This window comes from Mauremys reevesii, linkage group 3 (assembly GCF_016161935.1).
Source record: "Mauremys reevesii isolate NIE-2019 linkage group 3, ASM1616193v1, whole genome shotgun sequence".
NCBI lineage: Eukaryota > Metazoa > Chordata > Testudines > Geoemydidae > Mauremys > Mauremys reevesii.
The window spans coordinates 53,343,982-53,369,826 of record NC_052625.1 but is presented as its reverse complement, the minus strand read 5'-3'; the positions used below and the strand labels follow the sequence as shown (position 1 = coordinate 53,369,826).

Here is a 25,845-nt window from a genome sequence, read left to right as displayed (position 1 = left end):
CATTAGATAAATATGGAATGCTAACCACCGTGTGATCCCCTTAGCATACCTGTAACACACCTCTGGTCTACATGGAAACGTGCCCCCAGTAGTGCTCAGCATTTCAACCAAGAGTCCTTGGCTGTGTGGCTGCATACACTGCTGGCATGTAACATGAACTTACTACACCTCTACTCTGATATAACGTGGTCCTCGGGAGCCAAAAAATCTCACCACCTTATAGGTGGGTCCGTGTTATATATGGTACGGCATAGCGGCAAGAGCCGGTATGCCGTGCCGGACTGGACCGGCTTCCCCGGAGGTGATTTAAAGGGCCCGGGGCTCCACACGAAGTCAGATATAATGTGGTAAAACAGCGGGGCTCGGGTGGCACTTTAAAGGGCCCGGGGCACCCCGCTGCTTTACTGCATTATATCTGAATTCCTGTTATATCCAGTTGCGTTATATCGGGGTAGAAGTGTAGCTGCTTCTGGCCAAGGGCAGGAGAGAGGAGAAGGGGCTTCAGGGCTCACAACGTCCTCTCTTTCTCTGTGTGGGAAATGAATTACTTCCTGAATTTCATCTTAAAACCAATGAGTGGAATCTCTCACCACTTTTCCTTCCTTTTTTCCCCTTTCTCCTCATTCCTTCAGTACCACACGTTCATTATCGTCAACTGTGCATTTCACACACTCTCCCTACTTGCTTTTATCTATCTTGTCCCTTCACTTCCTTTCTGTTCCTCATCCCACATACCTTTTTCCCTTGCTTTCACTGTGATGCAATGACTAAGAAATGGTGCCAGGGTATTTATGGGAGTTCCCTTAAGAATTATGGGAGTTGCGAGCTCTTTTTCCTCAGTTCCTTTTAGCTCTCTTACTGCTTGCAGAAGGCCTTGTGAAATTTCTCAGATGTCACTGCTTCAGGGAGCTGTACCAGGAACTGTAGACCTACTGGGCTGTCGATACTGGGTACAGTCCCATCAGTTTAGTTACTAGTAGTTTAGGAGCTGGCAATTCAACATACCCACTCCAGGTGACTGTATAACAAGAAATATTGTATACTGTAGTGTTTGAAGTCAATTAAAGTATTGTTTGTCCACTTTTACCCCATATGACTTCAATGTAGCTTTGGGGAAGCGGGGGAGAGAATAAACATGGCTGGCTTCCAAGATCCAGTCTTTTTGTTGACTTGGAACATATTTTGCTAGGAGACCTACAATTAAAATGTTCAATTGGTTAAGCAGAGTAATTGCTGTTGTGAAGACATTTGACAGATTTATGATTTTGGAAGTTTATGTCTTTCAGCTAGTGTTGAAATCAACATTCAGAGTAGCTCCAGGGACAAAATAAACCTATTTAATTTTTGAGTCAGCTTCTTACATTTATAATTTAATTCTAAAATAGTAGTAAACAACAAACTGATTGCCTTGTTTTCAGAGATGCTGATCATCCACAGCTCCCGCTGAAGTCATCTTCACTGAAAATTAGGCTATAGTTCTTAATTTTTTTTAAAAAAAGATCTGAGCTTTCTATTGCAGAGGGTAGAGAAATAACAGCAAAGAGGAGCAGGTAGCTGTTTAACTTTTTTCGTATTGAATAATCCTAATCAAAGATCAGTGAGTTGCTAAGAGAGGAAGGCAGATGAGATCTGAAGCACATTTCACTTCTGACTGCATTTGCAGGGAACCTTGTATGCATACAGGGAATGTTTAAGGGCATAATAAGTTGAGTTGTGCTATCTGTAGGAGATCCTCGAGTGACAAGTGCTATATAAATTGAAAATATTAGCTTCCACTGTCATTTCTTATCCAGTAGATCTTTCTCCAGACTTTAATTACCTTCGTTCTCCTTCATGGGAAGTTGTTCCTGGTTAAGAACACTTCTGAACGGTAGAGGACTGTTTCTGCTTCTACATCAAATCAGTGTGTAGGTACCTTAGAGTGACACACAGAGCGTTTTGATGCTTCACATCTTTCAACTCTTGGCCTGAAAGGACAGGCATCTCCAGATTTTTTTTTTCCAGAACTTTCATATCTCAAAGGGATTGGGATGCAATATATAGTACAGATTGTCCGAGACACATAGCCTGTTTACATAAACAGAAAGTGACTTCCCTAGCATCTCATTTTGCTCAGTATTTTTCTGTGACTTTTTGTGGTCTTGATTAGGCCTGCGTACGTGCAGTGGTCACTAGTGAATGGTGCCAATTGCTTTAGGCTGAGAGTGATGAACTTAATAATAAGGATATGGGTGTGGCATGCAACCTGCCTTGTGTATTCTACTAACTGTGTGCCATTCTCTTTATCTCTTCCAGATGTTTCTTACTGTGTACCTCAGTAATAATGAACAACACTTCACTGAGGTGCCAATTACACCTGAAACCACTTGCAGAGATGTGGTGGAGCTGTGTAAAGAGCCTGGGGAGAGTGACTGCCACCTCGCTGAAGTATGGTTTGGCTCAGGTATGAGAGATGTAGCTTTTGTGATCATTCAATATCCTTTGTTAGTTTGTTTTTATTGTTGTTTACCATAGCACCTAGAGGCCAAGGCCCCATTGTGGTAGGCACTGTACAAACATATAGCATAGAGATTACCATTTGCCTTCCTTTCTGTTAAGCTCTTCACTGGAAATACATGCTATATATGCAAGACTCTGTGGGGACTGGAGAAATGTGAAATCCTGCGGGTCTAGAGATTGAAGGCTGAGCAACTGACAGGGGAAGGGATTTTAAACAGACAGTTTAATATGTTCTGGAGGTTTGTGTAATTCCAATGCCTCATGAACATTTTGGAGACAGGATGACTGTTAAATGAAAAGGTGGGAGTTGAATTTTTAAGTCATGAGAATTAACAATACTCATGCTCTGAGAGCCCAAATTGGTTCTCCAGCAAAATCAGGGGAGATCAGACTTGGCGTTCCTCATATTTCTAACCTTTAAAACAAGCAGCACATTCTTTTATTATTTTATTTAAAAAAAAAACAATGGGTCTTCTTCCCTCTGTTTGCAGACTCAGGGCCATAAAACATAAAGAGTTTATTTGTAAAATCTAGTCATTAGCTGTATCTGTTGTACTCCGGAGAGAGATCCTTTAAAGACTAGATAACAGAGACCAATGCACTTTTCAAGAAGAGATGCAGAAACAAATAAAGCAATTACCTATGTGTGTGGTTTTATGTGTCACTTATCCTTGTGGTGTCTAAATGCTGTTTGTACAGCTGTGGTCATAAGCCATATAAAAATAAAGCTGGTATCTATGGCGTATTCTCTCTTGTAAGGAGAGGCAAGTGAAATTTTTTTTTGGTGGGCGGGGGGCGGAGCATTTGAACTAATATCCTATATTCTTCTGGGAACTCTTGTGTTTACTAATGTAATTTTGTATTCGTTTTTCAACACAAGTACTTGCTTACCTTTGTACAAAGCCAGTATTTACTGGTCACAAATATAAAAGCTATCTGCATGTTTCAGATTACGTTTCCTAACAAATAATTTAAACAAGGTGTAAATTTTTAACCAATCAGTTATGGTGGATTCTCCATCACTGACCGTTTAAAAATAAAGATCTTCTTTTTTTTTTTTTTTTTTTTTTAAAAGATCTGTTCTAGGAATTATTTTGAGACATTCTATGGCCTAAGGTGTCACGGGATGATCACAATGGCCCCTTCTGGCCTTGGACTCTATTAATGTATGAATGAAAATGGTGTAAGGCCAAAAAAAGATGCTTTGGTGCAGTATGAAGTAGAAACACATTTAGAAAGGGATATATATGACCCAAAACAGCTAATGTGCCACCAGTGGTGGCCAATTGCAATTATTTCAAGTGCATCACATTTTATCCTGTGAGAAAATTGCTGTTCAACTCGTTTCACCTTTAAGATGAGGCTGTGCAAAATAAGTCCACTTTTTTTTGCAGAGATTTAGGAGCTAGACAGTTTAGAAAAATTGCTTTCAGTGGCAGGCAGCTATATAAATATAGTTATTAAAACTGTAAAGTGACTAAAAAAAACAAACGGGGGAGACAGGCTCTTCCACAGCTGATGAAGAAACAAAAACTGAGGTGCATCCTGAAAAATGAGGGCTGTCCAAATTAAATTACTGGGGTACTCTTTGGGTATCACTTCCTTCTCCTCTCTTTTGTCTGGCCACATGTTACAACAAACTTTTCTCTGGTTCAGGGAGTTTTGGCTTCTGTTCCTGGAGCCTATTAGATCTCCTGTGAGTGCTGGGGAGTAGATTTGCTGGAAATTGACATAAGGGGCTCTTTCTGCAGGAGCTATACGTACTATCTCCACAGTGCTCCCATTCTCTTTTGGTTTGAGGAACAGGAGGCCAAGCTTTAATAAACTGTGATTCCCCTGGTGGCATCATATACCCTGCTACTAGATCACTGGTTTTGATCAGGAAAACTGTTTCTACTTCCTTAATTACCAAGAAAAGTAATTAAAAGGAAGGACTATGTACGTTACATGTCTTTTTAGATACAAGGGAGGAAGAAGTGAAAACAGAAGACTTCTGAATGATCCTCTTTGTCCTGTCCTTGGGTAGTTTGTGTTTGATTTCTATTAGAACTTGAAAAATCTGTTTTGACGTTCCTTGAATTTACCAGTGAAGTGTTGACAGCATCCTTAATTTTAATTACGCAGTTCTGATCTAAGTATTGTCTAGTTCCCTAGGAATGTGCCTCATCAGCCTTTTATATAGTCTTTGTTTAAGAAGATGTGAATCTGACAGCAGTACCTTTTTTGCATTGGGGTTTAACAGATGAAGAGCTTTTCTAGCTGTCTAGACAAGTAACTGCTGGGAGACTGCTTTTTCTGTAACAGTGACCTAGTTGCTTATACTGTAAATCTAATCTCTTCCGACAGTGACTCCAGATATTTTCCCTCCTAAACGGCTTCAACATAGCCGAGGAATTTTCATTTAAAGAAATCCTTTTTATATTGTGAAACAATAGTATCTGAATGGCTTCTATCTGTGTTCACTTTTTAAGTTTTATAAGGGGGCATTCATGCGTAACACCACAAATTCCTTTTGTCTAAAATTAACATTTTACCTCTGAGACTTAGGCTTAAAAAAAGAAACTCTATTCAAGATGAAATGCTTCCTAACTAAATCATTGCCCTCCTCAGCCTCATCTCTGCCTTGAATGTAAAAACAGCAGATTCTAAATACAATAGCAACAAATTGCCTCCATCATGGACATTTACTTGTATGTTTATATCACATCATTCATGTCCACTATTTGCTCTTGTCTTCTAGAGTGTAAGCTGTTCAGGCCAGGGACTGTCTTTTTTTCCCATGGTTTGTACAGCATCCAGGGCAATGGGGCCTTGATCCTGATTGGGGCCCTTTGGGTGCTGCCATAATATATAAATTATAAATAATAATGGAAGTTCCACATTGTCTATGCTCAGGGAAAAAAAAAACTGTTTATACAACAAAGTATTGTTGTAAAAAGCCTAGTATAGACAAGGAAAGTTGTAGCCTTACCTTGATCAGCTCTATCAAGATGAATCCTAAGCTAAAGTTCACCTCAGCTGGGTACATTGAGGTAAAACTGCAGCTTGTTGTGTCTATGCTAGGATTTTACATTGCTAACGCATTGTAAACACAAGCTTTTTTGTTTTTTGTCCTAGTGTGGATGAGGCCTTGGATAACAACACTGCTATTCTTATGTATTCTTTAAATAATTCTTAACCATTTATGTGGTTTTTATCTAGGAAAATTAAATTAAATTAAAAAAAATCATTGCTCACATTCAAAGATGGGAGGACCCTAAGTTAATCCAGGGCCGCTTGGGGGAGGTAGGGGGGCAAGTGGGGCAATTTGCCCCAGGCTCCGCAGGGGACCCCACGAGCATGGCTGAGGCTCCCTCCCTGGCTTCGTCTCCTCCCCTCCCCTCTCCCAGAACCTCAGGCCATCCAGCAGCATCCCGGACAGCTGCAGCGTGGCTCCGGCGGGGTACCTGAGCCCCGCCCCGCTCAGAGCCGCGTGGTGAGGGGGCGGGGCTGCGAGCTCCACGCTGAGCGGAGGGAGCTGAGCTCAGTGTGGAGCTCCCAGCCCCGCCCCCTGACCACGCGGCTCTGAGCGGGGCGGAGCTCAGGTCCCGCCTGAGACACGCTGCTTCTGTTGAGTGAAGCTCCCGAATACGCTGAGGCTCCGGGTGAGAGGGGAGCCAGGGGTAAGGGGCCAGGGCTGGGGTTGGCTAAGGGGCAGGGAGTCTCGGCGACAATCAGGACAGGGAGGGGGCAGAGGTTGGGGGGGGGGGGAGGTTAGGGGACAGGGAACGGGGGGCAGGGGCAGCTCCAGGCCCCAGCACGCCAAGCGCGTGCTTGGGGTGGCATGCCGCGGGGGGCGGTCTGCCGGTCACCGGGAGGGCGGCAGGCAGGGTGCCTTTGGCAGCATGCCTGTGGAGAGTCCGCTGGTCCCGCGGCTTCGGTGGAGCCGCAGGATGCACGGACCCTCCGCAGGCACACCTGCGGGAGGTCCACCAGAGCTGCAGGACCGGCAGAGCGCCCCCCCCGCGGCATGCCGCCATGCTTGGGGCGGCGAAATGTCTAGAGCTGCCCCGGGTGGGGCGGGGATGGGATTGTGGGCGTTCTGGGGGTCTGTCAGGACCCAGCGGGTGGTAGATAGGGGTCAGGGCACAGGGAGCAGGGGTGGGGTCCTGGGGTGGGGGTCTCTGGGGGACAGTGAGGGACGAGGAGCAGGATGGGTCAGAGATTCCGAGGGGGGGTGGGCAGTCGGGGGGCAGGAAGTGGGTGGGGGTCAGATGGGGGCAGGGCCAGGTTGTTTGAGAGGCACAGCCTTCCCTACCCTAAAGCTCATTCAGCAGTTTGAGGCTTGCAGAAGAGCCAAGCTGTTAGCTTTTCCATTAGGGTTACCATCCCTTTCACTTCTCAAATGCCAAATTATAGTCTGTATTTAATTTCAGTGCCATAGGGAGATTCATTTCACGGGAGGGTAGCTTCATTTAAAATTAGCCACTGGGGGAGGGATCACATGAGAAGAGCAATATCTACACCACCTACCTCCTTACCAACCCTACCAAGGGACCCCCCCCCTTACATTTCCTGAGGCTCCAGGGGGGTTAATTCAGTGGTTCTCAAACTTTTGTACTGGTGACCCCTTTCACATAGCAAACCGGTGAGTGTGACCCCCCACACTTATAAATTAAAAACACTTTTTTTTTTTTAAATGTATTTAACACTATTATAAATGCTGGAGGCAAAGCAGGGTTTGAGGTGGAGGCTGATGGCTCGCGACCCCCAGTAATAACCTCGTGACCCCCTGAGGGGTCCTGACCCCCAGTTTGAGAACCCCTGGGGTAATTTAATTTTAACACCCTATGTCCATTCACATGCATGTGCTATTTTGAGCATTTCAGTTTTCACAACATAGGCTCTTCCCAGATTTGGAACAAGCTCAAATGCTCAGTTTGTGGAGTATGTACATAAGCTGTACTAAAGACAAACCCACACTAACCGTCTCTAGTTTGTGAGGGACACCATGGAGCCAGTCTCTAGGAAACAGATAAATGCATGGAGGTTAAGTCCATTAATGGCTGTTAGCCAGGATGGGTAAGGAATGGTGTCCCTAGCCTCTGTTTGTCAGAGGGTGGAGATGGATGGCAGGAGAGAGATCACTTGATCATTACCTGTTAGGTTCACTCCCTCTGAGACACTTGGCATTGGCCATTGTCAGTAGACAGGATACTGGGATGGATGGACCTTTGGTTTGACCCTGTATGGCTGTTCTCATATTCTAACCTAAATGAACCCAAAGTTATGGAGACAAATATGAGTCAAGGAAGCCAGCAGAGTATGAGAAACCTGGAAAAATCTGACTGGATGGGCTCAGGCATTTGGTCACAAGCTGAGGTGGTTCAAAAGTTTTGGATTTTTTTTTAAGCAGAATTTTTTTATTGTTTCTTTAAACAATCAAACACAGCAAACAGCAGATATTTGGCCACACACTTCTGAAATCCCAAACCATATTCAGGTTATGGCAGACTAATTTCAGCTTTTCACTTAAAAAAACCACAACAAATTTTGAAGGAAAGCAGACATTGTCTGTGATTTTTTTTTTCTGCTTTTTAAAAACCCCTAGTTTTCGATCCAGAAACAGTTTTCACCGCACATATTTGTCCAACCCTTTTAATGAGCTTTAGTGCCTTTTAGCACTAGCTAATGCTGAGAACCAGTGATACCTTGTAAAGAAGTTTTCTCAAAACTGGGTTTGTGCCAAGATGCAGAAGATTTATTTTTCCTAGGAGAGCAAGTGGGGCAATTTGCGCCGGGCCCCACAGGGGCCCCCACGAAAATATAGTATTTTTTTTTATGGAAGGGGCCCCCGAAATTGCTTTGCCCCAGGCCCCCTGAATCCTCTGGGTGGCCCTGAGTCAATCTAAGCACTTTCCACCTCTAAATCCCCAGTCATGACAGAGTGGTAAAATTGCAAGAGAAAAATATGCTAGGGAGGGAGAGAACAGGTAGATGGAAGTAGCATACACAAAGGTATTCCACTGGGCCAAAGATTGGTCACTCTAAAAATCGTGTAGGAGTCAAAGGGCCAAAGAATGATGGACTTGAAACTATGTATGTATGTATTTAAAAGGCCTGATTTCTGGTTGTGGAAGTGGGGAGCAGGAATGGGAAAATTAATTTAAAAAAAGCTACATGCATAATCTACAGCTTTTTAAAGCAAAATTATTTAGAAGAATTAGCAGCCTCTTGGATACTTGCCCTGTGAACTCAGACTTCCTATTGCTGCCGCCTTCTCCTCCTTTGTTTTCTCTCTGAGGCACGAATCCGAGGTGTTAAGTGTTTGGCCTTTTCAGAATCATCAAAAATTAAGCCTGGCGTCATCCAAAATGCATACGAGCTAGCAGGAAATAAAATCGGCAACAAATTCTGCTTTCAGAGGTATTGTGCCAGATTAGTGGCTGATGTAAATCAGCATAACTACACTGAAGTCAGTGGAGCTTGGCTGGTGTACGCTGTTTTAAGATTAGGCCCAACAGCTTTTACTAGTGAGCATAAGTAACTTGGGGCACATCAGGAAAAGATGGATGAACTGGTCACCACAGAGCCTTTTTTTTGTCCATACTGCTTTTGTTGTAGGATCCTTCCCCCCCAGACACGGCATAGAAGAGACATTATTAGTGTCCAATAATATATATGTATTGTGAGTTTTGTGTCATGTGTACCTTTTAAAATTCAAAGGTTATAGGAAGATTTTAATATATTAAAGGGGTTCAAAAACTTTCTATATTGATATCAACTCGTAAGGGTTGAATGGCGTTTTAATTATGGATTTAGGCAGATAGTGTCAAGCATACAAGCTTGCACATTTTGACCTGAGTTATTGATATCCTAAAAAAATAGTGCTTGAATACTTATCCCAAAAGTCTTTACCTGAACTTGAGTGCCTAAAGCTGCAGTCAAGCAGTGAGTCACCATCTGTTGGTATAATTAAGGGAAGAAGAATCCTTTCTTTGGCCACCCTTTCTTTTTTTGGCCACTAACCCTAATTCATGGTGGTATTGATAGCAAAAGCTTCTCCATAAGATTGGCCTCCTGCCAGTCCTTTGGTTGGTTGCCATTTTAAAGGCATGGAGAAATAGTCTCATGCCCACTCTACAGTGTTTATGGTGAGTGTTTATGTGAGTCATGAAAAGCATTGGAGGGATGTGAAAGAGGTCCTACTGTATTGGCGTTATGCTTTTTCAGAGCGCCCTGTAGCTGATAATGAGCGGATGTTGGATATTCTGCAGCACTTTGGTGTCCAGAGAAACGAGGTTCGCTTCTTCCTTCGCCATGAACGTCCCCCTAGCCGGGAAACAGGTATGTGGTGATCTGAATTGCTCAAATCTCACTTAAAAGAACAAACTAATTTCAGGCATTCTTAAGGCTAGGTTAACTGTCGCATGTATTATGATGGCTACAGTCTCTCTGACAAAGAGCTGGGGATCCTCAGGGGGCACTGTTTGGTCTGACCTTCATTTTGCCTGTAAGAGAATGCTACTGCCAAAAAACTTAGGCTCACTATGTACACTAAATATGACTTCTATTAAGTTTCAAGCAGAATTGGGATGGTTTAATTTGTTCTCCCCCAACCCCCCTCCAATTCTTGTATGATCTCCAGAACCCCATATTTGCCAAACTACTTTCTATCTCTATGGGTTTTATACATCACCACGGTATATGAGAGGATTCTGTGTTAAATAGATTGGCAGTAGCAAAGTCTCTACAGGACTTCGATATTCCCCCAGAAGTATGTGCTGATTTTTCTGCTATATTATATTACTGTGACAGTTGCCTATTTCCACCTCCCTTTGTTTATAATCTGTATTCTGTGGGTTTTACCTGGAGAATATTTTACTGCTGTGTTACAGAATCAGTAAATATTACTTGGCAAATTTAAAAGATGTAATATTTTACCCTTTCCAGCTGTTTATAAACCTGTATGTGTTTTGGTGTTCAAATGCAATGCACTTGTCTGTCACATTCTTGGAATGTGATAATAATGTTGCTTTGTGATTCTAATTGATAAAGCATATAAAAGCACATATCATTCGGTTTACAAAATAATGTTCATAATCATCCGAATTCTCTCCTGTAGCACCTTTTAAGATTTTTCCTTTTAAATGAATGTGAAGTGATGGTTTGGGGGTGTTTTTTTGCCTTTTGATCTTCATATTTCTTGTAGTACCATCTCTGATTTGCCAGAAGTGTTTTATGTACATTAAAGTCAATATGATATGAACTAGGTAAGCAAATCTCGAAACTCAAGGAATTTCATATTGATGCAATCAGGAGAATGAAAAGCTTATTCTAGACCACACTTATCTAATAAGACCCTTCCTCTACAATTTAGGTGGCTGGGCATAGTTGTTAATCCAAACTAATCAGGATTCAGAACAGAGGAGGGGTGTGTCTGTCTGACTTTAGTTTGCCTTAATGTGGTCAGATGCTGTATCCACATAGAAGCAAGAACACTGCCACATTTAATAAGTCTTCCAGTACCATGCTCTCTGTGGGCGTAATGTTAGTTTTCAAAATGCTGCATAAAAATGGCATCTTCCTGCAGCATACCCAGGGCATAGGGTGAGGCATGATATTGGCACTTGGCCTCTCAGTATCTTTAGTATGTAAACATTTCCATAGAATTGAACAAGATTCTAGATTTTAGGTAAAGATGCTTCCTGATCATTCTTGTGCCAGTAAATGTACTGGATTGAATTAAACCTGGAGACAGACCCAGTGTAAAATAAGTATTTTTCCTTAGTGTAAGTATCCAGCCAAAGATTCAAATGGTAAGTATTAATGTTTTAGACAATTCCCCGTGACACTAATGTAAAAGCAACAGCCAAATAGCATTCCAAAATGCTTTGGTTTACTGTGTGTTGGTCCAGATCATACCCTATACAGGCATTACCTGTATATGGGCCAAGCTACTTCAGGTTTCATCTCCTGGAGTTTGTCATATTCATTCAGGTTAGCAGAATAGTATATGGTATGTGAGCCCTTGACTTTAAGTATATAGGGACAATTGCCTAAGATGTTTGCTGATGGAGGGAGAAAATATTGAACCTGCTTATTTGGGTCTTCTAAGGGCTTGAGTCCTTGCAGTATACAACCATTTAAAACCATCTTACCTTTCAAAAATAAATGTTGACATTAAGTCATAATAAAAAAAACCTTTGTAATTAGAGATGAAAATAACCCACATCACTAAAACTTTTGTTAGTCGTATGAGGGTGAAATCCTTGTCACGAGATGAAGTGATGGGGGAGGGAGGTGGGCAGTGGGTGTTGGCCATTGACTTAAATGTGGTGAAATCCTGCCCCCATTTTTCACCCTGGTTAGTGTGAGTGTTAGAGTGAAACTTCTACCTGAATTCTTGTTTTTTAAAAAAAAAAAGCCTCTCTGTTGAGAAGAGTGACTTGGATTATTGAATGATTTTAAATAACATTTTTTTTTAAATAGCATGTAGATGATTTCTCATTCACAATAATGTGACCTTGTGCCTTTTCAATTTTTGCCAAGACAAACCACCAGGTATCTATATCATCCCTGCACCAGAGCAGAGAATAAACTTCCTCTGTTATTGTTTTGGCTGACTGGGCTCCATTTTCAAATTCTTATCTGTCTGCTCATGTGAAGTACAGATGTCCACTAATGAGAATGAAGTGTCTTCTTTTACTGTTGAAACAGTCAATCCCTTTGCTTATGAGATAAGGAGAGTGAGTTCATGCAGTAGATTTTTTTTTTTTGGCCTCGTGCTCGATTTAATTTTCATTTAGCATTTGACTGCTTTAATTTCCATGAAGAGAGAAGTAAGGCATGTGTTGTAGGATTCTCCATATCACCAATGGTGGGAATAACCTTGTAACAGCCTGTTTAGTAAAACATCCATGGTCTGCAGCTAAGTTTATTTTAGTGTTGCTAAAGGTAGGGTGAAAACCAGAAAGTCACACAGAATCTAAACGGAAAGAAAACGTATTCCCTCTCCTTCGCAAAGAACGTTGCGTGTCAAGGGAGCAGCATTAGGGTGACCAGACAGCAAGTGTGAAAAATTGGGACGGGGGTGGGGGGGTAATAAGAGCCTATATAAGAAAAAGACCCAAAAATCGGGACTGTCCCTATCAAATTGGGACATCTGGTCACCCTAAGCAGCATGAATATTTCAAGTGTTACATTCTCCTTGATTGTTGTATGTGTTAATCTAGGGAGTGGACAGAGGCTGCAGGATCCGAGCTTAAAGAGAAATGGTGTAAAAGTGCCTGGTGATCGACGACTAGAGAATGGGGTAATCATTCAGTTTAATGTCGCTCTAATGCAGTTAAGCAGAGCCTTTCATTCTGAGTCACTGGTGCAAATCCAAACCTGGCAGACAAAGGTAGATATTTTGATGGATCTTTGGTGGCTGCTCTGGAAATATGCGGTCAGTCCACTCCACAAAAACAATATCCTAATTGACACCCTTGTTGGCAGTCTCTGCAGAGATTCTGAGAACTGGAAAGGAATAGACTGAACTACCCAGTTCCTGCATATCGTCCCCACTGGGTTGAAATGCAGTGGCAAAGGCAGTCTGAGGAAGATTGCACTAGTGTGTACCTGTTCTGTGGCCAAGCAGAGCACTTCAGTCTCAGTGCTGTCAATCAGATTCCTGTCATCAGCATTAGATCTGCAGAATGATAGTTTCATTTACCCTTTCTGCTAGTTTATTGCTTATTTTTCCCAAATATTGCCAAAGATATTGTTCATCTTGGTTCTATACTTCTAGTTGAGCTCAGTTGATCAGTTTCTTAAAAGTTGAAACCACTGCCATCTTAACTGCAAGTTCCAGGTTTAGTGTTTGCCAGTTACATAGTATGATGACTGGGCCAACTTCGAATTGTGACTTAAACTCTGATTCCAGAAAACACATTAATCTTAGACTGCTTTGTAGGATGACTTCTCTACGCTCAGGTATCCATCCTGCATCCATCAAAGCACTTAATTCATGCTGATCTTAATCCAGCGGGGTTCTTATAAAATATTTTTTATACATACACATTGCTATTTTGATTTCAATGGGCTATTCACCCAGTGCTTTGCTGGGTTGGGGCTAGAGTGCTCAGTACCTTACAAGCTCGAACAGTGCCTTTATACCAGTGGTTCTCAACCTATTTACCATTGCGGGCCACATATGCAGCTCTTTATGTGTTATGTGGAGCTCATCCACACAATATATATATACTACTTGTATGGCCCTGAGGATGTCACATGGGCTGCAGCTGTGTGCTGATTGGGCTGCAAGCAGCCCACGGGCCACTGGTTGAGAACTGCCGCTTTATATGCTCTACTGAAAAATGACCAAACAGGCCACGTATTTCATAATAGATCCACAGTGGCATGTATTTTTATTAAAAAAATAAAAAAAGTTTTTATCTAATTTTTTTTAAAAGGTATCATCTGGGACTAATTGTAAATACTTGACACTTGTAAATAAATTTGACTCAATATATTCTTTTTAAAGGCCTTTATTCTTTTGTAATAACCGAACAGAATACACATTTTCAAAGTCTGAAAACGTTAGATTTAACATACTTTGGATTTTCATCTGCAGATCAGTGTTCCTAGAATGGATATGACTCTGGCTGAACTGCAGGAAATGGCATCACGCCAACAGCAACAAATTGAGGCTCAACAACAAATGTTGGCTAACAAGGTAAACTTGAAATATGTTTTGTTTACAGTCCAGGAGCAAAAGATCAGAAGAGTCTTTTTTTTTTTCTTTACTGAGAACTCTCAGTACTTTGACTCCCTTTTGTACATTTGGACGTTAATCTCAATAAGTGTTCAGTTCCTAGCAGTATTTTCTGGTAAGAGGTTTATCTGCAACATTTTAAATAGCCAACAGTTTTAATGCTGATTAAATCAATCGCACAGCTTGCTCAGATGATAGAGCATAACACCAATGTTGTAATTCATTGGAGTGGCTCTGCCAACCCCATTTTGGTCTGTATATTCACCAGCTATTCAGTGGATTTCATCAGTGAACAATGCTTTTGTCTCTTGGTGTAATACTCTCCTGTAACAATCTTGCTTTTTCATTATAGAGTTCAACATGTCTGGCTTCCTAGGGCAGCCATCTGGAAAAGATGGGCTGTAGTTGATAAAAAGGAACTAGAAAAGTGTTTTTACAGAATAAGTCCTCAGTTCCTGTGCAACAAAACTAGTGATGGAACAAGGGGAACTAGTGAATCAACAAAAATCATTCTGAACACTGGTGTGCAAATTCAGGGTGCAGACTTTGTATTTGATTCAGGGATCATTAATACATACTGCTCTTGGGAATGTCACCAGCAGTTGACTGTGAACCCATTATGTGCTGGCCTATCCTGATGTGTTTCCTGATATCAGGTTTGGCCAGTTTCCTGTTCTTTGATGTGTGCTGTAGTGGAGAAGCAGGGCTGTATTGGTGCTCATGGGCAGATTCAGTCTCATCCCACCATTCTTTCTCTGCTAGTAACTGTGCCTCACTCTGCTGCCAGGTCCCACCCCTGGCCTTTCTTTGTCTGCCACAGCTGTGATCGGAGTAGGACCAGTATGGAACAGAGAACAGCTTTGTGTCTACAGGGCTAGATTGGGAGGTTAGGTGTGTGGAGAGTGGGATGCTTCTGGGAGAGGGAATAAAGAGTGGACTATGACAATAGGCAGGGAAGGTGGGAGGGAAGAGTTTCTTTGGCTTACATCCCTCATTTTATTATCTGAATCAGCAGACTGGTCTGTAGAATTCTAAGGGTTAATGAATGAAAAGTTTAAATATGGGGTATTGAAATTCTTGGTTCTCCATACCAGTTGTAAGGTTATTGGAATTTCAGTAAGTCTTACTCAGTTGGGTGCTGGAAGCCAGTTTCATAACTCGACTATAGCAAATGTGAAGTGGTATAATAGCTTTAAATACCAAATCCTTCCCCTTTTTTCAAAAATATCCACTGAGACTTAGTCTGAATTTGTTTGCATTTGTCAGTACAAGGTGGTGTATAATATCACGTAAGCACACATCAGGAATATAGTGACTGGAAGCATTCTCATATTAACGTATGTCATGGTCCTAGCTGAATCTAACTCTAACAAGTGACTGGGTTTTTTCTCTTGAAGTTAACGCTGCCAACAAACACCTACTTTGCCTGGATAAAGCTTTGTGTCACTAATCCCTAAAGATTAGAGATAAGAGTGTCACGTGCTCTCAAGAATAAATCACTGTTAGGCCAAACTCACCTGGTTATATAACACTTAACAACTATGAATAACCAGCCAAAAAATAATGGGGAATAGCCAATAGTGTTAGAAATAGCAATAAATCTAAATCAGCACATCTGTAAGAACAAAAATAGAAAATACTTACTTATTCCAAAGGAAATCAAACCGGAAAAACTGGGTGTACACAGTTTCTCAGTCTGCACTGTGGTTGTCTTCCAGCATCTGCACAAATAATCTGGATGACCATCCATCAGGCAGGTTTGCTCTGTGGCCCGCATCTTGTAAATAAGTTGTCTGTTGGATGTCCTACGGAAGAATTTGTTTCAGCTGGGATGCTCCTCTTTCCTGGAGGATTATTAGGAAGTCCAAGTTGTTCACACACCCAGTCTTTTCACCATTCCTGCTGAGTTACTCCTTTCATTTGTGCTCAAGGCCACCTTCCAGCTGAATCCTGTCAGATTATCGCTGAAGAAAATAAACCAATTTTTGCTTTCTAGAGCAGTGATTTTCAACTTGGGGTCCGCAGACTGTCTGAGATTTCCAAAGGGGTCCATACTGCCATTTGAAACTTTAAGGGGTCCGCAAATGAGAAAAGGTTGAAACCCACTGTTCTAGAGTGAGGCTGTGATGTTACTAGTTTGTATTCCCGAGCACATGGGAAGGTGGGGGGGAAAACACCAAACTGATGCAACCTAGGATACTGCAGGTGCTACTTGGGCTAACTATGAAAGTGACCCATGTTGCCCTTTTTTCTTCAAGATCATTAAAGGCCAATATTTTCAAATATGACTAGTGATTTTCGGTGCCTCAAATTCTGCCCAATTTGAGATGCCTTAAAGGGGCCTGATTTCCCCCCCCCCCCAATGTGCTGAAGACCCACCCAAAAACACTGGTCATCTTTGAAAATCTGGGCCACGATATTTTGATGGAGTGCTTGAATAATCCTTGGTAACTGTTCTCCATTAACCGCAGGAACAAACTATCAAGGGAAGCAGTGGTGTATCCATGTCTTGAAGTCATTATATTAAGACTGGGTGCCTTTCTGGAAGGATTTAGTCAAACACAAGCTATTGGACTCAATATAGGGGTAACTGGGTGAAATCTCTTAGCCTGTCATGTACAGAGATCAGACTAGATGATATGATGGTCCTCTGCCTTAACCCAATTGTTCATAGATTCATACATTTTAAGATATGGAGATGCTTTTCTAGTGCAGCATCAATTTTGTTGTAGTAGCTGTGATCATTATTTTCCTGATCTGAGAGGTCTAATATCTGATTATGGGATAGAACCTTAATATGCAATACGTGACATGCTACTTTATCTCTTAAGACTACTACATCTGAGATTATATCCATCAATACATTACCTTGATCAAGCATATAACCTATTCAAAATAATAATTGCTAAATTGCTTCCTGTCTCTACCTGCAGGAGCAGCGTTTGAAATTCTTGAAACAGCAGGATCAGCGACAGCAACAGCAAGCTGCTGAAAAGGAAAAACTTAAGCGACTAAAGGAAATTGCTGATAATCAGGAAGCCAAGTTGAAGAAAGTGAGAGCGCTCAAAGGCCATGTGGAGCAGAAAAGACTCAGCAATGGAAAACTCGGTGAGCAGCTCTGGAGAGGTCATATTGGAGGGGTTGTTGTCTGAAATAGCTCATAAAACATTCTTGGACTGTGGAACTTTCATTTTAAAATTTAAAGCTTTTCAGTTAAAATGTTCCGGTGCAGAGTCAATCAACTGAATGTTTTAAAAATCTGAAAAACATTTTTAAAATATCTGTTAGATGATCCCTTTGATCTCCCTGCAAATGGTGGGTTGATGCTTAAAGTAAATTTTCTATCTTTAATTTTAAATGTCCACACAATGTTTCCACCACATCCCTGGGAACCTATATTCTTCAGCCTAATATATTTTATTTAACTTCCTTATTATATACCCTTTGAATCACATTAAATATTTTTCTATCCTTGATATTAACATCCTTTAAATATTTAGACTGTTACATCCTTCTTCTTTAGTCATCCCTGAAAAAAGCTCTGCGTGGCATACTATCCATGCTGCCTTTAGAACAGGAGCTGGCTTCTGAGTCGCAAAAGTGGTATTGTAAAAAAAAAATAAACTAGAGTCTATCTTGCCACCAAATAATTTTTGGGGTGTCACATCTTGGCCAGTTAATCATAGTGTCCCATGCTTATTTCAAATTTCATATCAGTTGAAATATTTTCTTTCCCTGTCTATATATAGTATTGTGTAATGAGACTTTTACAGCAAAGTTTAAAGAAAAATAATTTGATTCATGTCAAAAACACACCTGGTGCTTTACAGATATCAATTAAAGCAAGGCCCCAGGCTTATAGTATAACTCAAAGATAATGCGAAGAGCAGACATCAGATAATGAGTGGAAGGCAGTAATGGGTCGACAAAATAAGCAAAGTTGGGAAACTGTTGGGAGAATATATATTATAGGTGACCGTGTATTTATGCCTGCATCTGTAATTTACATTCCATGCGTCTGTAGAAGTGAGGCTTTTTACCTACGAAAGCTTATGCCCAAATAAATCTGTTAGTCTTTAAGGTGCCAGCAGACTCCTTTTGTTTTTGTGGATACAGACGAACATGGCTACCTCTCTGATACTTGGCAGTCATTTTAGTTGTCATGTCTCATTAGCTACTTATAGACATACAATATTATTTAAAGTTTAACATAATGGGTTCAGACAGTAGAAATTCCTGATTTGGAGTGTCTCGATAGGATGCTATTTGTGATAAGCTTGTAAGTCCATTCAGAGATCCCAAGAGAGTTGATGACCTATTGAATAACGTGTGTGTGTGTGTGTATATATATATATATATGTGTGTGTGTGTATATTATACATGTATATAATACACACACATATATATATATGTATGTATATATATATATATATATATATATATATATATATATATGTGCGTGTGTATATGTATATATATACACTCAGTCATTCATACTATCTAACGTTAAGACTCTGCATATTGTAAAAGCACCTATCTGAGTATTACTTGGTTAATTTCCATGAGCAGTTCCTGCATGATGCTGGATTTAGCTTCCTCCTGGTAACTCAGCCTGAGAAGTGTGTACTTCAAATGATCAAAGCAATATTTATTTTGATTGTTTCTCACCCACACATTTGATGCACAGAATTAACATAAATTTGGGATTTACCGGAACTAACGTTCCTTGCTGTATATTTTGTAAAGACCCAGCAAACAGATTAACTTTAGTCTAAGACGCACCTACAAAGGATTTTTGTGTCCAGTTCATTTGTAACTGCCTGTTGTAGACCTGGCTCCAGCATTGTTCTGAAGAACTGCAGGGTGTTCTCTGTTCCCTTAACTGCTGCCTTGGATGCAACCCACACTTGGTTCTTTCTCAGCTGCTGCTATTGTGCTTTCTTCCTTTTAGTGGAGGAAATTGAACAGATGAACAGTTTGTTCCAGCAAAAGCAGCGAGAGCTGGTACTGGCTGTGTCAAAAGTAGAGGAACTCACCAGACAACTGGAGATGCTGAAGAATGGCCGGATTGATGGTTACCATGACAACCAGTCTGCTGTAGCTGAGCTTGACCGACTGTACAAGGAGCTGCAGGTAATGGCAAATCTGCTTTGCCAATGAGAACTTCCAATAATGGCTAAAAGTCTTGTCTTAGAAATACCTCACACTTCCATTCCTCCAAAAGCCAGAGAGCTACGGGAGATGTGTTGGGAGGGCAGCATATCTATCATATTCAAGATAACAGGTGGAATATACTATATTGAACAGGTTGTATATATTGTTAAAGCAAAATTGACTAATCAACAGATTGTTATGAAAAGAAGGAAAAAGTGACCCCAATTTGTGTGTGTGACTTTACCTTTTAGAATTCTATTTATTTCCTCAAGTGCCTCCTGGTCTTCATCCTGAACGCTGATCTGTTTTTTGTTACTGTTTCTCTCCCCCCCCCCCCCCCCCACACACACTTTTTGAATATATTCAGTTGAGGAACAAACTGAACCAGGAGCAGAATGCCAAGCTGCAGCAACAGAGGGAGTGTTTAAACAAGCGCAACTCAGAGGTGGCAGTTATGGATAAGCGTGTTAATGAGCTGAGAGATCGACTGTGGAAGAAGAAGGCAGCACTGCAACAGAAGGAGAATGTACCGGTAAGGGCTGGATAGTTGTTGACAATCCTGTTTAGTTTGACAATATTAAGTCAAGACCCTTGTGGGGAAGGTTGTTCTTCTCTCACCCTTGGTGGTGATAGTCTTGTATTATTAAAGTGCTTTTCATGCTGCATCGGTGTTAACCTACTTAGTGTTCATAGGCAAGAGCTCTCTTTGTGCTGCTGATAAAGTTTTCAGATAGCCTTGTTTTTTACAGAGCTGGTATATTTACTTGGACTGTAAAGAAACTTTACTTTTAATAAGAGAATGCTACTCATTTTTATGCCTTTTTTCCTGACTCCTGTAGTGGTCTGTGGTGTGTGTTGCCATATTCAATTATTTGTACTTGCATTCTTTATTTAGATTTCTTCAGATGGGAATCCACCCCAGCAAGTGGTATCTGCCCCAAGTCGAGTGGCAGCGGTAGGTCCTTATATCCAGTCCTCCACCATGCCACGTGTTGCCTCCAGGCCTGAACTTCTAGTGAAACCTGCATTTCCAGAGGGGACCCCAACTTTGCAGGCACCCGATGGTCCTCTGAAAACACAAACTCTGCCAAATATGAGAGCTGCAGGTGTTTCTCAAGCTAAAGCTCCTGCTGGTAATTTATCTAATTCTCAGTTTCTATTAAATTCCTTCCACAAAAGCTTTTTTTTTTTTTTTAAACTTCTACTCTCTCTAATGTCTTTACATTAGTACCCCAAACAGTATTACAAGATTAAAGATTAAAATGACTCTGCTGGTTAGCGATTTTACTGTCATTACAGAGAAAAAGACCAATTTAGCATCTGTGTATCCTAGCAGATTGGTTGTAATCCTGAAGCTGTTAAACTCAGTCATGAAGCAATCTAAGATCCTTTTTATTATGTATTTGGGGAATAAAACCTGTAACACTGGCTGATGCTTTACTATAAATATTCAGTCACTGATGGGGTGGAGGGGAAACAGGCTGACCTTTGATGGCAAATTGCTATGTAGGGAGCCAGAGTTTGATTTCTGGTCTTCGTTTCTCCTGCTGGTATAAAAGGAGTGCTAGTGGGCTTGGCATGTTCTTTCCATGCAGTTCTTGCCAGGAGATGATGTTTGACTGGTTAGAGGTAAAGCAGTGTAGAAAATTTGAGAGATGTAAAAACATCCTTCATGCTTGCATAGGGACACAAGACCTCAGAGAGAAATGCATAAGGGAAAACCAATATATCACAAAAGGGGGAAAGAGGTTGAATTGTGCAGTACTCATTGCTCCTCTTCTTCCTTCCTTCCCCATCACTATTTAAGACATAGTCATTGCCCAGAAATGATGCAAATGTTCTTCTCTACTTCCAAAATATTTACCGAGTAGTGACTAAAATTGTTGGAGTGGAACTCAAGCCTTGGTGTAATAGGGACACTTACCTCTTGAGTACCTCCTGCTGCTATGTGTAGTACAGCAGTCCATTTCCCCCTCTCCTGTGACCCGTTAAGGTTGGCAACCTCACTTTGAGGGGTCTACAGTGCCTCAGCCTTCTAGCCCGCTCTCACAATCCAAAATGGACTTGTTACCCCTGAAAGGTTTCAACAGTGCTGTTTATCTACCCTCATCAGGGTCTTCAGCCCTAGCTCTAGGCCCTTTAAATGCAGCTCTTTACTTGGCTTTCCAAACAAGCCTTGTACCCTTCTGAGGGTTTACACCACTTCACCAGTGGGGGAACCTGGGCCTGCCCACTACTCTAGTCTCCAACCCTGGAACTTTATAAACAGCAGCCACATATTGCTCACTTCAATTTGTTGCTGCTACTTCCCTTGGCCTCTTTCCACCTGTCCCCTTTATGTTCACCCACTATCTTAGGGTTAAAGTTCTCAGGACCTCTCATTCCCAGCTTAAGCAAATGCAGACAGAACCAAATTCTGGTAGTCCCTCAAGCTCCTGTGGCCGGAGAGGAGCACCCTGCCATGTCTCTCTGGTCCCAGCAGGGAACTGACCCACTAAGGCAAAGCCCCGCAACTCCCATTTATCTGAGCCTGCTGGGCTCTGATTGGCTGCTTCTATGCAGTCTCTCTAGGCAACCCAATAGTACCCACCTTGGTTGCTCCATTCCTGGGGTCACGTGTAGTAGGACTGTGGGGCCTCCAGCAGGAGGCCACGAAGGATCTGGTACATGGCATCACACTTGGCCGTAGTGAAACCTAAATTTTAATCACCAGGGTTCCCCCTTTGATTCCCTTCTTGTGAACCTATGACCTTGCTTCTGCCCCTGTTTTCTCATTTGTTGTCTTCAGCTGATCCCTGGTTCCGTGGCTTCTTGATTGAAGAGGAGTGGGCTTTTAATTTTAGACATCAAATATGCTGCTAGCCTTGCTTTCTGTAGTGAAAGCTTGCTATGTGTAGTGATCTGCTGCTTCTGCATGAGATTGACTCACTCTGGTTATATCTTATCTCTAGCATGGTCATAGTCACTGGTTACCAAGAGGTACAACTTCTGATCCTTTAGTTCAGAACAAAATTTGTCTTAAAAGTTTGTCCATTTCTATTGCATTAGAAGGGTGTTATTTTGCAAATATATAGTGAAACTCTTTACTCCTACGGTATTGAAACTAAGAACAAGATCCACACAACAGCTTGCTTGTTTGTTTTTGAAGCAGATTTTATATCTGCTCCAGTGAATTTAAAGATCATCCCTTTCTAATTGTGTCTGTGTGCACATTGAATATATGGATGACTTTTCTGCTGTTTTGGATGTCACTAGCTGGATTTACTACTGCTTTGATGGCTCATGGTTTTTCTTTAGTTTGCGTTAAATGCCCCCCCCGCCCACCCACCCACGCACACACCATTTCTTGTTTTACAGACTATATTTTATTAGCCTAGGAAAGTTGCATACCAACCAGGAGCATGCCAGTGAAAACAGCAGTCTAAGAGATTTTGCCTAAAAAAGTTACAATCCCAAAATGCAGGCAAATGCTGACATTAGTGAGCTTCACTGCTCTGGGAAATATAAAAGTTGTGTTAATTTTTTATGTTGTAATTAGAGGCAAAATGTGTCCAAGCCATGCAAAGGATTCTTAAAAGAGCCTGAGAAATCTAGTGATATTTATCTTAAATTTATAAAGTATATGATGGAGGAATCTCATTTAATGAAGAGGCTAATGAACAAAGGTCAATAAATGAAAATGGTTTTAGTTAAAACTGTTTTTCTTTCCTCCGTCTACACACTAGGCCCTACAATCCCAGGTTCAAAACCACCGGCTGTCCCTGAATGGTGTAATTCAAATGCAGACAACTTCATTAGCCAAGGACCAGTCTCTTCTTCAGCAAAAGGCAATGTGACTAATGAAGGGCAAGGTGAGTTCTTATTGGTCTTGTACAAAAGTTACGTTTTATTCATAATTGCTAATCTATACACTGGTGAGAAACCAGTTAACGACAAACATTTTACAAGTTGATGTCTATAGTTCATTTTAGTAATAGAATTGAAGACAGTTGTTTTTGCAGGTTACTGTAGCAAACCTACTAACAATCTACTGGTTGTTGGTGTTTTGTTTTTAAAGCCCCTAATTTTGTATGCATCCGAAGAAGTGAGCTGTAGCCCATGAAAGCTTATGCTGAAATAAATTTGTTAGTCTCTAAGGTGTCACAAGTACTCCTGTTGTTTTTGCTAATTTTGTATGGTGTTATTACAGTAGAGAATATTGCTCGCAGACCGGGTCTGATTTGGTTTACATCTTATGTACAACTTTTCTTGGGGTCTTTAGAGTATGGCATGGGGAGTAGGATTATATATAAGCTTCCCTAGACAATTCCATACAGTGACAGAAGAGTGAAATGGACCGCATATTGATGCAAATGGATTCCAGATACAGTCAAACCTTGCAATAATGCACCCCACCGTAACGCGAAATCGCATATAACGCGATCATAAGTTGGCTCCCCTTTAAGGCCTAATACCAGTGGTCCCCAACGCCATGGCACCCGCTGGGACGTTGATATGCCCCGCCTAGTGCCCAGCAGGGGAGAGAAGCCACGGCCCCGCACCTGCCGGGGACAGTGAGCACCGGCGCCCGCAGCCTCGGAGTTCTCTGTCCCCGGCAGGCGCAGAGCTGCAGCGTCTCTTCCCTGCTGGGCACTAGGCTGTAGGTGGTGCACATCAATGCACCGCATTGGGGACCACTGACTTAAACTGACCGGCTTGAAACCCCGCTATACCGCGACCCCGCATTTATTGCGATGGAATTTTTTGGACCCCAAACATCGCGTTATAGTGGGGTTTCACTGTATTTGCCTTAATTCTGCCTTTCCTCTCCTTCAGCTGGTGATGGAGAGACTCCACTACGAGAGAAAGAGAAGAAAGTGCGTCCTTTCTCAATGTTTGATTCTGTGGATCAGCCCACTGGAGGGCCAGCACTGGGCTCGCTGAGAAAAAACCAGAGCAGTGAAGACCTCCTGCGAGATGGTCAGGTATGCAGAAAATGCATAGTCCTCTTCTAGTTTTGCACTTATCTCATTTTCCTGCATTCCAGGAAATCCTTCTATTAATGAGTGCTGGACAGCTTCACAAACACTGCCTTAACAAAATTGTGAAAGTGCTCTGGTTCTTTTAAGGGAATACTAGAGGGGAATTGTAGGCTTCTAAAGTGAGTAGGTAGCTCTCAAAATCAACACCCTCAGTCTACCTACTCCGAATATTTATCATGTGCAAGTAGCTGTGCTATTCACGTTTTGCTTGCATGCGATCAGTATTTCCTTGCTAAGATGCTATATGGAACCTATGCTTTAAAACAAACTGTTTAGGTTTGAGTATCGATTTATAATCTATTAACAGCATTTGGTAGCATCCCTCAGATCTTAAATAAAGCACAAGAGAATTCAGTAATCTGTGACTAAAAATTCAGGTGCTACATGTGAAAATAGAGAGGATACAGAAGTTAGAATAAACTTATGTATGTATCATTGTAGCTAGTCTTACAGAACTACTGTGATTCCTCCATAATATATCACTTTAACAGACCCTTTCAACTGCCAGATATTTAAGACTTTCTGTGGCCAATCCAGGGATTGTGTACAACAGCTGTGATTATAATTCAAATCTTGGTATTTTGTGCATTCTTATGAATAACAATAGAAACCATAAATAGCACTGCAGTGCTAATCACATTTGTAGCTATTGTGCTGTCTACCCAGTGTCTTTCCCACCAGATCTGCTAGAACACTCTTTTTAACACAGTGCTAGATTAGACTTTCATTAATTCAGCTATATTTTTGTCTTGCAGATTGCCAATAAAAATGTGACAAAAGTACCACCGCCTGTTCCCACTAAACCAAAACAGATAAACTTACCTTATTTTGGTCAAGCCAGTCAGCTACCTTCTTCTGAAACTAAGCCTGATGGAAATCCACAGAAGCTGCCTTTGGCTATTGTAACTATGGGGAACAAACAGAAGTCAGCAGCCCAGCAGCCACCCCATACTTCCCAGCAGATCCAACAACGAATCTCTGTGCCTCCCAGTGGTCCCTCCACTATCCAGGACCAAGTTCTTTCCTCATCCAAACAAGAGAGCCCACCTGCAGCAGCTGTGAGACCTTTCACCCCTCAGCCATCCAAAGAAACCCCACTTCCATCATTTCGAAAGCCACAGACCGTGGCTGCGAGTTCAATATACAGCATGTACACACAGCAGCAGACTCCTGGGAAGAATTTTCAGCAGGCAGTGCAGAGTGCTCTGACGAGGGCACAGACCAGAGGCCCACACTTCCCAAGCAGTAAGGATGTGGATGTCTTTCACTTTCATTAGTAAAGTTACATGGGAACTGTAATGTGTATATCACTTTCTTGGGGAACCAAGAGGGATATGGAAGCTATAAATCGTTAGCTACTAAAGGTCAGTGTGTGTTTGTTTGTAGCAGAGAGTGAAGTGCACAGTATCAACCTCCCTCCCCCACCCCCCAAGA

General features: G+C 41.7%; 1 protein-coding gene and 1 long non-coding RNA gene across 5 annotated transcripts in view; one reads left to right on the top strand and one right to left on the bottom strand.

Moving 5' to 3' along the window:
* TP53BP2 (tumor protein p53 binding protein 2) overlaps window positions 1-25,845 on the top strand; it is a 78,419-nt gene that overhangs the window by 38,221 nt on the left and 14,353 nt on the right. For all 3 annotated transcript variants that reach the window (XM_039530321.1, XM_039530322.1, XM_039530323.1), the window contains exons 2-12: window positions 2,296-2,443; window positions 9,712-9,825; window positions 12,714-12,793; window positions 14,096-14,197; window positions 17,170-17,344; window positions 19,188-19,369; window positions 19,758-19,922; window positions 20,286-20,523; window positions 23,116-23,241; window positions 24,206-24,354; window positions 25,167-25,656. In XM_039530321.1, coding sequence (XP_039386255.1) covers window positions 2,296-2,443; window positions 9,712-9,825; window positions 12,714-12,793; window positions 14,096-14,197; window positions 17,170-17,344; window positions 19,188-19,369; window positions 19,758-19,922; window positions 20,286-20,523; window positions 23,116-23,241; window positions 24,206-24,354; window positions 25,167-25,656 — 1,969 coding nt within the window. The remainder of the gene's footprint in view (window positions 1-2,295; window positions 2,444-9,711; window positions 9,826-12,713; window positions 12,794-14,095; window positions 14,198-17,169; window positions 17,345-19,187; window positions 19,370-19,757; window positions 19,923-20,285; window positions 20,524-23,115; window positions 23,242-24,205; window positions 24,355-25,166; window positions 25,657-25,845) is intronic.
* LOC120400957 lies at window positions 14,541-19,261 on the bottom strand. 2 transcript variants are annotated; one of them, XR_005596195.1, is made up of 4 exons: window positions 19,019-19,261; window positions 17,164-17,495; window positions 15,881-16,041; window positions 14,541-14,621 (listed from the first exon to the last, which is right to left on the bottom strand). It is a non-coding gene; the product is annotated as an uncharacterized LOC120400957 (long non-coding RNA). The 2 variants fall into 2 exon arrangements; XR_005596196.1 differs by having other exon boundaries at window positions 17,105-17,495; window positions 19,019-19,193.